The 12,857-nt window shown below is 41.4% G+C and overlaps 1 protein-coding gene across 8 annotated transcripts in view; it reads left to right on the top strand.

Annotated features, from left to right (window-relative positions):
* The window catches only part of LOC124075612 (threonylcarbamoyladenosine tRNA methylthiotransferase), a gene marked incomplete at its 3' end in the record, with an annotated part of 342,895 nt that overhangs the window by 243,075 nt on the left and 86,963 nt on the right, over window positions 1-12,857 (top strand). For all 8 annotated transcript variants that reach the window (XM_046419132.2, XM_046419129.2, XM_046419133.2 and 5 more), the window contains 1 exon segment: window positions 11,184-11,287. In XM_046419132.2, the coding sequence (XP_046275088.1) occupies window positions 11,184-11,287 (104 nt within the window).

The following is a 12,857-nucleotide window of genomic DNA, read 5'->3' as shown; positions in this document are numbered from 1 at the left end:
TCATAATGGTGAGGCAAGTGCAAGATGAATGCATGCTCCCCACCCCTTTGGAACTGGGGATTGAGTCCCGGGACATTCTGCCAATGAACTACATCCCAGCTTTTTTTTTTTTTTTCTTTAAACACAGGGACTCATTAAGTTGCCTAGGGCCTCACTATGTTGCAGAGGCTGACCTCAAAGTTGGTGTTCTCCTGCCTTAGCCTCCTGTATCACTGGGATTATAGATGTGCACCGTGTGCCTATCTAAGAATTCCCATTTTTAAGAGGAAGATAATGTGACTGGAGGTGTGGCTCAGTGATAGAGCACCTGCGTAGGTAGTATCCATGAGCCCCGGGTGCCATCCTCAGCACCACAAAAATAAAAAGTTAGGGAGGATGATACAAAGCAACACACGCTGGTCCTTCTTTCATACTCCAGGCATGTTGAGTACCTGTACTGGCAGGAGGTTAATGTCACCATTTCTTAGTGTGGTGGGAGAACCCAGAGTGTATTTTCTTTCCTTACCCTCTGTGCCACACCCCAGGTGACCACCCTTTTGGGAACTGCAGCTCCACTTGGAATGAATGCAAGGCTGACCAGCAGGGCCCACAGGCTTGTCCACACAGCAGGGCCCGGCAAAGTTTTGAATGTCACCTCTGAACTCCTAAAGTGCTACAATCTGTGCTTTGATCTCTCCTCCCAGTTTAAAAACCAAGACTGGGGTGCAGCTCAGGGGTAGAGTACCTGCTTTGCTGTGAGAAGCCCTAGGTTCTACCCTAGCACTGCAAAAAGTAAACAAGAAGTACTGACTTAGACATTGTGCATGTGATTTGGGGGAGCTCCCCTTAAACCCAGGTGATGGACTACAGTGGATTTGCTGTGATCAGTTCCATTTGCAGTTAGCATACCAGAGCCCCTGCCGGCCATCCTGTCTGATCCTGGAGGTTTCTCGAAGAGTGAGCGGGCTCCATTGGTACTCCTGGTCCTTGTGAAGAGTCCCTGGCCCCACCTCAGCCTCCGATGTAGCATCTGGGCTGCTTCTCAGTTTGGCCTGCCTTGCTAGGTGGGGCATGCGTTCCTGCAGGTGCTTGGGAAAGGACAGTTGTGCAGAGGGGGCTGGCTGTCTCTTCCTTCCAGTCTCGGCTCCTGTGAATCTCTGACTTGGCCAGCTTCTGCTGTCACAGACCTAAGCTTGACTTCCCCATTAGGCTTTCTGTTCTGTTGACTTTGGTTTGAACCCCACTGGAGCCTTAGTGGTTTGGGGTTAGAAAGGCCAAGAAGGCTGTGCTGTCACAGTGCCGTTTGCCCTTCTCTGCTGTCAGCCTCAGCTTGTGTGACTCTAGAGGAGAAGAAGCAGGCTGCACCTTGAGTCATTCTTCATTTTTTTCTCCACTCGAAGTTCTTTTCAGTGAAGCAGCTGTAATAACGGTTGGCAGGATCATGAAATTTAAGGCATAGCTCATTGGTTAAGAGTTGTGATGTTAGATTCTTTTTCACCGTTTGAAGGTGATGTTAGATTTTTCCCACCTTTTGAAGGTGAAAACTGGTGTTGGGAATTGCGGACTGGAGAGACGTGAGTGTAGCTCATGGCAGGCACCTGCTTCGAGTATGCAAGGCCTTGGTTCCCTCCCCAGCACCCAGAACTAAGAGAGGATAAGCAAGATGGAGAAAGCCAGTCCCCTCTCATATCCAGGCCCTCTGTCTCCCTTTGTCCCCTCTACTGTCATCGCTTTGGAGGGGGCGGCCCGCAAAGCCTGGTGTACATGGAAAACACTCACTCAGCAGGAAAATGGAACAGACGGCCGTGCGCCCCACAGATGATGCCCTGTCTCCTCTCTTGCCCTTTTCAGATGGAAACATGTCAGCGGGTCTCTCCCTCAGGCCTCCAGACACCCCCCTCCATGCATATGGAGAGAGCAGCCAGAGTGTAGCACTTACGGAATGGCTGCAGATTTTGTTAGTGAGTTGGTGGAGTAACCGTTTTGAAGTTGAAGATGCCTTCAAGAATTGGCAATGGGGGTAATTGCAGGTATTCAGGAAGCAGAGGCAGGAGGATTCCAAGTTCCAGGCCAGCAGCCTGGGCAATAGAGTGAGACCCTATTTAAAAAAAAAAAAAAAAAAAAAAAAAGAGTGGTGAAAGAAAAGCCTTTAGGTAAATCAAATTGCTGCGGTACAAAGTCTGTTTGATACACCGAGTTTTAATCATATTATCAAAAATACACATGTACATAGTATAAAGTGCTATCATTAAAAAAACATGGGGGCTAGGGGTGTAGCTCAGTGGTACATACTTGCCTAGCATGGATGAGGCTCTGGGTTCGATTTCCAATACCACAGAGTAAATACAACTCCATTAAAAAAAAAAAAGGGCAGCTCAATGAGGCAGTGAGGTAATCATATAAGGAAACGGCGTTGCAGTTGGAAAGACAGTGATCTGGGGAAGCCAGGGCTTTCTGGTGAGTCACTTTGCCAGGATGGCTTCTCTAGATCAAACTGCACAGGGGCCACCAGTTCCTGGTAAGGAAGTTCCCCTCCCTAGACATCTTGGTTGTCTCAAAGGTGTTGCCATCAGTGTTCATTTTGAATTTTTTGTTGTTGTTGTTGGCTGGGTGTTGGGATGGAACCCAGGACCTCAGACATCTTAGGCAAGCCTTCTCTTGCTCTTTCTGAGAATCCATGGTTCTTTGTAAAGGACAGAATTGTGCATTTAATGGGGTAGTTTTGACCTCTTCCCTCATGCTAATAATGAGAGAGCTATTACAGAGTTAACAGATCCTTGCAGTCAGTCAAGGAAATAGGGTGTGGCGTCCCAGGGAGAAGACACATTGGACCACTGGGCAGCAGAGGCCTGTGGGAGAAACTCTCCCGTCAGTGACCTTTGGGAATCAGCCTGACGGCCAGGGGGCCGCTCAGCAGAGGGCCTGCTCTCTCCCTCACGGGTGTCTCTGGTAAATGGCATTTGTCTTGGCCCTGCTTTTGGTGGTAGTCTCAAAAGGTGGAGACAGGGATTTGAATTCTGCTTGCGTTATTATAGTGCTTGCAGAAAGTGTACCTCAAATTTGGAGTACTTGTTGAAGTAAAAGTGGAGGGCAGTTGTGTAAGTGCTTAGGTAGTGCTTTCCCACTGAAGTCTCCATTGGTCTTCCTGATGTAATTACACCATTATTCGACCAAAACAATTTCAGTCATTTTCCCACACAGTTAGGAATTTATCTGAATTTAGCTTTATAGTTCCAACACTCTTGAAATATAAGTTTAGTTTTCGCCCCCTTTTCTCAGGATGTTTTGACCAGTGTTAGAACAATACCTTTTATCCCAGGCGCCAAAATAGGGCACCTGTTACATGCTATAGAATTAGCTCCAGCCAGTGTTTCCTGTGAGATTTCACCTTGGCAGACGTCAGTCTCCAGAGCCACTGAGGAAGCAGAGACAATAGCTCTCCTCGCTGATAGCCCGTGCTTTTAGGCCATTATTTTAAGATCCGTTATTCAGGCCTTTTGGTTGGTATAGTTACTTATGGCCTCCTCAGATCTTTGGGTTGACCCCTAGGTTGGTCTTTGCTACGGGTTATTTCCCACGTGTTGACTGTTGCAATATTTGGAAATGTAGTTTTGGTTTAATAGCAGATGAGCGTCAACTATTAATTCACAGGAAATAAATGTTAATTTCTAGTATTATCACAAAAATTCAAGCATATAATGACTCAAACATATAATAATAATGCAAATATGTGACTTGTATATATTCTTGCAGACCCTGATTCACTATATCTGGTGAGTGGGCCAGGAATCTGTACCTAAAAAGAGTAAAACCAAGCCTAAAAGCCAAGAAATTCTTAGGCCTCAGGGATAGCTGCGGTGGAGGTGGAAAGAAGAGTGAGTGCAGGTGCACTTTTGTGGGTGATTTACATGTGTGCAGACTTCTACCTGGTGGTCTGTGTATATTTTGTGTGTGTTAGGGATTGAACCAGGGCCTTGGGCATGCAGAGTGCATGCTGTGCCACTGAGCTTTTTAACTGCACAGTGTACAGACAGTTCCTTTAGGATGCTTTGACTTTAGGACCCTGTGAAAGTGATACATTCAGTAAGAACTGTTACTTTGACTTTTGATCTTTCCCTGAGCTAGCAGTATGTGGTAGAATCCGGTCTGGGGAGGCTGGCCAGCTCAGTGAGCCACAGCTCCCAGGTAGGCCCGCACCCTAAACAGGAGACCACTGACCCTCTGAACTGCGCTCTGCTCCTGAGCCACGGTGCTCCATAGGTAAGTGCATTGACTGCATTTTAAATTTACAATGTTTGCAAGGTCAGGTTCTCAGGGTATGACTCCAGTGTGACTCGAGGATATTAGGAACATGTCTGACATGAAAGAATCATTTTTAAAGGATAAATCATATGTTTATACATGATTTATATGCCCACTGTGTAAATGAAATCTCTGGCTGTGGTAGGAGATAATGTTCTTGCTGTGAAAATTCCTTGATTTCCAGGTTGGACATTCCTAAACTAATTGAGATCTGCAGCTTTCTGTGGGCTCTCCAGCTCCAAGGACCAACTTTATCAGCAAATCATATTTGGCAACTGCAGCTGTCTCTACTGCTGACTTTGGAAGGGACAGATAATATCTTAGCCTTAATTCTTTGACCTGTTGCTATTGTTTTAGAAAATTAACAGTGTAGGTGGAAGAGGTTAAAATTTGGAAGGGTTGACAGTTCCATCTTTTATGTTGCTGTTCTTGTAAACACATCCAGAAAATGGGTCTTCGTGTTAGGGGTAGTGGAGCTCCAGTCAAGGATTGACTACCAACAGAACAATTTAAAGTTGCTGGTGTTGTCACTACTACCTGTTAATGCCTTTACTCTACGTCTCTACCAATAGAATATCAGCTGATTCAGACTAGCCTTTCAGTTACAGGTAGCCACTGTTTTGCTCATTTTTTCCTGTATATCTTTGGTCCAGAGATTTCCTTAGAAATGTAACACAAACACGTAATTGTTCAGAGTCACCATAGCAGTCGGTTCTGGGGACCTTGGTGGTTTTTGCTGGACTGTGGTGAGGTGAGACATGTGGGGACAGCGGATTGGGTTTCTCATGAAGCTGTGTGTTGGGGCTTTCATCATGACCTTCCTCCTAACTCGATGCTAGGCTATTTCTTATAAAATAGGAGTGGTGTAGTATGAGGTCATCTAACTTCTGAAAAAGAATGTCCTCACTTGGCAAAACAGAGAGTTCATATCCTATTTGATGTCCTGTGTGTGCATTTTAAATGTGTTACTTGGTGTCCCAAGTTCTGGAAACCGACGGAAATGGTCAAGACTGAAATGGGTGCTCTTTGGGGGACCCCCAGGCCCTTCCGTTTCTCTGTCTCGGCATGCTAGACAGATCATAGTGTATTTCTGGGTAGGGTTTTTGGTCTCATAGTCTAGTTTTCACACTTCAGTTTCCTGTTCCCAGCTTCCTGTCCTGGCCTCTGTGAGGGAGTGTTGATCTTTTTGCCTGGCAAGATCCATATCACTGCCCGCGCCTTCTATCCTCCTGACTCCCTGTCCCTGTCTCCTTGTGGCTCACTGCTCACCTTTTCCCTTAATGCTTCCTGGCTGTGCATCAGAGTATTGGTTCAGAAGTTGATGTGGTCCATTATGAATTCACCAACAGCTTCAAGTGTTTATTGTCGTTTTAATAGTATATAAGGTATTTTGATAAATGCTATAGCAGATATTAAAACTGGTAAAAATATATACCTGTTCCTTAAGTAAACTGTAATTTTATAATGTTAAGATAAGCACACACTCCATGTATTACACACCGTGAGTCATTGTGACTAGATAAGCACAGAGTACAATTGGTGCTGAAGGAGGTTCAGCTAAGATTGATGAGGCTCTTTGACTCTGTATAACTGTCTGCAAGTTTCTTAGTCTTTTAGAGCCTCAGCTTCCTATACAGAAGACGAGAATAAGAATATTTTTATCAAGATTGTTGCAATGATCAATGAAACAGTTAACATAAAATGTGTAATTGACGCGTAATTGACAGTCTGGCGAATATTCAGAAACTGTCTTTTACTACTATTAACCTCCCTTCCTCCCAAAGTGATTTTAAAGTTGGTGCTGAATTTTATAAGCACTGCTGGGTCCTGATAATCAGAATAATTCTTTTAGGCAAAGTGAAAGAGAAACCAGGGGAGTTCAAAATACAAGGGCACTTTCAAAGCAAAAAATATACCAAGTAGGAAGAAACAAAGAGAAATTCCAATGCAAATGAAGTTTTATTTCGCATAGATATTCTAGTAAAAGAGGATCTAAGGACAAACCAGAGTATATTACAAATATTCTAGTGCAGGAAAAAAAAACTCCAGAAATGGCACAATTAAAGATAAAATTCAGTTATGAAGATAAGACTGTGGCGTGGGGAGAGAAGCCTGAGCCTGACAGGGAGGGGTTCCTGGCAACAGTCCCTGAGGAGTTGAGGGCTTGGAGCTGTATTCTGCTGGCTCACCAAGTGCACTGTCCTCCTTTGTTCAGGATTTTGATCTTGGTGAAAAGGTTTCAATGAACTATCACTTGAAGATCTAATCATGTTCTGCTGATGTGAGTGTCTCTTGCATTTGTTTGAAAGGTCAAAAAGTTTGGACTTTTCCTGGAAGAACTTAAAACCAAGTTGAGGACTCAACAATAGGCTATATTTAACGGTGTAGCCTGGCGCAGCCTGGGTTGTGTGAACTCTTTGTGTCTTGGGTTTCAGTTTTTCCTTTGCTGGATGACGCCTCAATATGGAGAATGTGGCCAGATTACAGTATGGTTTTTGCAAGATTTAGCTTACTGAGGACTTATTGTTTTGTAACATTTGAAGCTTTGAGAAAGACTTTATATTCTGTCGGTTGATTAAAAGTGAAAAGAATATGCCGGTTTTAAGTATTAATGCTTGAAATCAAATAATTTTTACACATTCAGATACATCCTTGACTTGCAGTAGGGGAGAAACAGAAGCCTGAGTCATATCAGCCACCCTCCTTCATTTAAAAAAAAAAAACAAAAAAAAAACAAAACAAAAAAAACCAATAAGGGTTACTTTTTTTTTTTTTTTTTTTTAAGAGCGTAATTCTGGTTTTTAAAAAATTATTCCAGACTTGTGATATCTGAAGATGCACTTTAAAAAACAAAAAACTAAATATGTAAAAGCTTAGTTTTTATTTGCTTTATGTACTTGTGTATTAAATTGATGTATAACATGTTTAAAATCCCTGGGAACATTATAATTTGTGAATTTATTGTTATATGTAATTTAAAAATATTCTTCCACAAATGTGTTTTTAAGACCTCAGGGTTATACTACTTCTAGGACTCCTTACTTCCTGGCTGGTGGCCTCACAGCAAGGTTGGGAGGCTTGTGCCCGATTGATCCTGGGGTCCCAGGGGCGTCTGCTAGGACTCTGCATCTTCTTGTAGTTCAACAGCCCTCTCGTTTTGGTTTTGGCTTTCAACAGTCAACCTTGAAAGATCTTTTGTTTTCTGAAAGTTGAAGAAACTGGCTCAGTGTTTTGACTCTTAGACAATTATTTAATTGTTTGCTGATAATAGGAACCCTTAGTAGATAGTTTCATTTATGAAGTTCTTTATTTTTAAGGGAAGCTTGACATGTTGAAACGATGGGTCAACACAAATCCTGGTTTTTGAAAAATTGTTTTTGAGCATCAAAAAGCTCATTCTTTCTTTTCTGATTTGGCACCGTGTGTTTTTCCTGTGCATTATAATAAAGCTCTGTCCCTTTTTAAAAGGAAGACTTAGCAGATTTAATGCTTGAGCTTTTCCTGTTATGACATGCTTAAAGAAATGTCCACTTTAGAAACCTTCACTTTAATATGACGGAATAAACACTATAAAAGTATATTAAAAATTCAAAACATGATTTTGACTATCACGGATAAGAATGAATTCCTGTTATATGATAAAGAGTAGAGACTCCAAAACTACCATGTCAACAACTTTAACCCCTGGGAAATAGTTTAATGAAGAATATTTTGAATTCTCATTGTAATATTTACACTTCCTGAGTTATTTTGAATGTGATGTTTTAAACTATCGGCTTGTTTTATTTAAACTTTTTAGTACATTTTAATGAGTGATTCCATGAGAATATCTTTCTACCTTTATTAAATGAGACAGTAGGAAAATATGACTTGGTTTCCACAGTTGACTTTTAAGCCAGGCTATCAGCAGCACATCTGTTCCACAAAGTTGGGAACATCACGTGTGATTGCCATGTGTGATTGTCTCCTCACAGCATTGCTTAGAGCAGTCACATTGGACAATGAGTGGCCAACACCTACAGACCACCTACTAGGGGCAGGGACTCTTCTAAGTGCTTTACGTTTATCAGTTTTTGTTATAAATGTTCAAACATGTTCCCCTTCTCTTCCTGCTTTCCTTCTGCCGTCATTCCCTTCCTGCCACTGGCATCCCATGGGACAGAACATTTTAAGAAAAACAGAAGTCAGAAACAAGAGCAGCTGCTGTGAAGACGGTCCACTTAGTTTATGGAGCTCTTCACTGATAAAGGGACACGTGAAGAAAGGGATCAGGAGTTCTGAGGTGGTGTTGGGAGGTGGAGAGGCCACAGCCCAGGAGGTGCCCCTGCACTGAGCGGCTGACCTCCGACACTGAGGAGGGTCTTCTGTGTGCCAGCTCAGGGCTGCTCCAGACAACATGGCAAGTTGGATGAGGAGACATGTTTTGCTGCAGATCCAGCAAGAGGATGGGGAATAGTCATTGGATGAGATCAGCTAGGGTGGAAGTGACCAGTTCAGCTGGTGAATAGATAAGAGGTCTGGCTTTAGGAGAGAGGCACACCTGTGTTAAATAAATAGCTTCACCCTGGAAGGATCAGAACCTCATACCCTGGAGGGTGTGAGCAGTCTGCCATCTTGCCTCCTGCTGGGCAATTGCCTTATCTTTTGAATTTTTGCATTTGTATGTATCTAGGATTTGTTGTTGCTCTTGTTGGTTTTGGAATTTTTTTGGTGCTGGTGATTGAACCCAGGGCCTGGCACTTGCTGAGCACATGGTCTCCTGCTGAACCACACCCCCAGCTCTAGGGTAGTGGACATACACTTATTCTGGGTTCTGTCATGGCTTCATTACAGGAACTGTGTGGCATCTAATATGTGGCCGGCCTGGATTTGAATCTCAGCTGTTGGGTGGCCTTGAGTGGGCTCTTGACTGTGAGATGGTAGCAGTGGCCTCTGGAGGGGCTGCAGGAGGTAGTGTCTGTATGTCAGTGTCTCCAACAGTGTCTGGGACAGGGGCTAAAGAGAAATGACCACAGAGGCGGCAGTGTCTTCCAGACCAGGGAAAGGCCAGAGATGAGATGGAGAAGACCTGCGGCAGTTAGGGTTAGATCCTCCTGCCAGATGGCCACTGTTTATGTTTACTAAATGTGAACTGCTGAGGAGGGAGGGGGTGCTGGGAATGTAAGGTGGGGTGGAGGTTCAACAGGAAGACATGTTTTGAAGTGTAAGTGTCACCTTCCTTACAAGGTCCATGCAAAGGTTTCCAGAGATTAGGCCTTGTCTGTTTCTGAGGACAGGGATTCCTATGTATTTTATGGTTATGTATCCGTAAAACCACATGTTGTTCAGGTTCAATTATTAAAACTCCAGTTTTTCTTGATAGTAAACTCAAAGTGTGTATAATGATGGTCTTTAAAAAACTTTATTGCTCCTTATGAAAATTGAATCATCAAAAAGATGTTCCTTTTTGTTCAGTGTTGTTGAGCTTCATCTTTTTGACATAGGACAATTTTTTTTATGTTGTCACTGTTTATTTTGAAATAAGAAATTTACTTTTAGAGTTATAAATGTAGAATCAACATTGTCAACAGAAAGACAATCTTTTAAATCATGTCTAAAAACTCCTGGGAAATGCCTATTTTTAAATTTCTAAAAGTAATATTATCATTCTATTTCATTGTGTGTGTTGGGGGGTGAATGTGTGTTGGTGCGGTGCTGGGGACGAAACCCAGGGACTCGCGTGTGCTGGGCAAGCACTGTACCACGGGGCTGCCCCAAGCCCTCCACTTCTTTACTTTGACTAATATAATTCCAGAGAATGATCACTGAATGTGTTTTAATACTTTGTTTTTATTTCAAGGAATGAAAATTTTCTAATGGCATATTTTCTTTAGAGAATGCTATGTTGCCTGTTCATATATATATAATATTATGTAAATACACATAAATTGCATAATCTATATAACAAATGTATGTGTATTTTATATATACGTACTTATGTATATATCTCATTACTTAAAAGCTACATGAATTTGCTTTATCATTTCTATCTTTGTCGCTGTTTTTGCCACTGTGAACAAAAGACTAACAAGAACAGCTTTAGAGGAGGGAAATTTTATTTGGCTCATGGTTTCAGAGGTCCAATCCATAGATGGTCCACTCCATTCCTCTGGACCCAGGACAAGCCAGCACATCTTGGCAGTAGGGTGTGGAGGAGGCAAATTGGTCAGCACATGACAATCAGGAAGCAGAGAGAGAGCTGCCTGCACCAGGGACAAGTTATAAACCTCAAAGGCACACTCCAGGTGACCTGTCTGTCTCCTCCAACCACACCCACCTGCCAGTAGTTACCACCCAGTTAATCCCTATCAGAGGATTAGTGCACTGATTAGGCTAAGACTCTCATAACCCAGTCTTTTTACCTCTAAACTTTCTTGAATTTCTTGCTTTATTGGACACCTAATATGTTTATAATATACCAATGCATATAATATATTAATATATGTATAATATATATTATATATTTTGTGGACACCTAATAACAATGTCTAATAAAAAAGTATGTATAAGAAATACTAAAATATTCTACTTATTTGTTCTGAAGAAATATCAGGGGCTTACAAAAAAGTGTGTTGAATTTCTTTTGACTTATAATTGTAATATTTTAATGAACTTTGTTTCTCATGGATATTTGTATTTTAAGATAATACTAGGGTCTGTAAAAACCATTAAACTAAGACAAATTGCAACTTGCTTCACCTGGTGGGAATAAAATAAACTCGAGACATTCAGATATTCGTTGTTTATGTCTGTCCTATAAAGTAAGTGAATGTTATTAAAGTAGGACTAGTTTGTCCCTCTTCATGTTATGTACACATTGTTTTTAAAACTTTGAGTCTTATCTGTTGCTATCATTTGAACAGGTGTCTCAATGCATGTACCTACTGCAAAACTAAACACGCCAGAGGAAATTTGGCCAGTTATCCCATTGATGAACTAGTAGATAGAGCCAAACAGTCTTTTCAAGGTAAGTGTTTCTAGAATTGTGCGTGACATTAGTCTTCTTATTTGAAACAGTATTTTAAGTATTATTCACTTTAGATATCTGCTGCTTCAGCTTTCTGAAGTTGACAAATACTGCGGCTTAAGTAATAGATGTTATTAGATTTAACCACTTAGGTTAAATCTTATATTTTTCTGCTTTACTGTTTTCTTTTTGCTTCACGGTAAAAAGAGCCTTTACACCCCATCTCTAGTCTCCATGGAAAAGAAAAAAAAAAAAAAGTTAAATCCTTCAGCTTCTGAGATCTGAGAGGAATACTCGGATTTCCTTTTTTTTTTTTTTTTTTTTTTTTTGGTGATTTTCTTGACAATTTAGAAAACAGAACTAGTAGGGTGTCCAGGAGTCTCTGAAGGAAAACAGAGGTTGCCCATCCAGGGATAGAGGAGTCCACTGTTCTTCTCTGTGGGACTGTTGGTTCAGGGAAGAACGGTCCTGACGGGCAGATCTGAGGGACAGAGTGCTCTTGAGTTGTCCCTTGCTGGCAAGTGTGATTGGCTGGTATCTCTGAGCGTGGAGGGAGACTTATCTTTAACATGAGTAACTGTGGTATTGACACATAACTGCTTAGACATGAACTTCCTCTTCTGTCCTTGTTTATAATGTGTGTGTGTGGAACAGTGGTGTGTCTTGTCATCCTACATCAGCTAATCTATTGTCTTATAATCTTGTGGGGTAATAGTTATTGGCAATGTGCTTTTCCTTTAAGCAAGTGGCTTGGAGGGCTGCTTTCAGTACCTCATACCCTGTATCTCAGAAATTGTGCGTTCCAACCCCTTTTCTATAAAGTCTAGTCTAGCCAAAGCTTTTATCAACACTAATTTGAATGTTTCTTTTAGTAGAGAGAAATAGACCCTTCGTTGATTTATTGACTCCTCCCTACATTTTTTTTTTCTGATTTTTATATCCTTATTCTTACCTTGAGTGTTCATACTGAGCTTATTTTGAATAGAAACAGGAGACACAGTGAGTCTCATTGCCAGTCAGAGGAAGGCCGGGATGAGTGTCTTCTCTGCAACATGAAGACTTGAAGGATTTTTTCAGAAGGGGCAAGAATTCACCTAGAAACCTAATTTATGCATCTGGTGTTTTTGCCAATGTTCTTATCTACTGCTTATTATTCCATATATCTGTCAGTTTATGAGGATATTAAACATAGGTGATTTATCTACTAACTACTGCAAATTAGAAGGCATACAAATTAGTACTTTTTCAACATTGTGTGTTTTCAAGTGCAACCACATATAATTTTTAGAAACTTTCTACTTTATTGTACTTGAAAATTCAATTGATAAACCTGATTGGCCAAATTGTTATATTGTATATATGTAAGAATATGGAACAACAAATCCCACCACTATGTAGAACTGTAACATACCACTAAAAAGGGGAAAAAAGGAAAAAATTCCAGAAAAAAACACACCGTGAGTTGTGAAAATCATGATTCAAATTCAGTGTTCACAAGTAAAGTTTTGTTAGAACACACACACAAAGAAAAATATAACCTGTACAGTGGTGGTCTAGGGAGAGAAACTAT

Source organism: Marmota monax, unplaced genomic scaffold (genome assembly GCF_021218885.2).
Source record: "Marmota monax isolate L192 unplaced genomic scaffold, Marmota_monax_Labrador192_F-V1.1 WCK01_AAM20220418_F8-fsc00259, whole genome shotgun sequence".
In the NCBI taxonomy this organism is placed as follows: Eukaryota; Metazoa; Chordata; class Mammalia; order Rodentia; family Sciuridae; genus Marmota; species Marmota monax.
The sequence above is the reverse complement of the archived record's forward strand: the minus strand, read 5'-3'. Positions and strand labels throughout refer to the sequence as shown.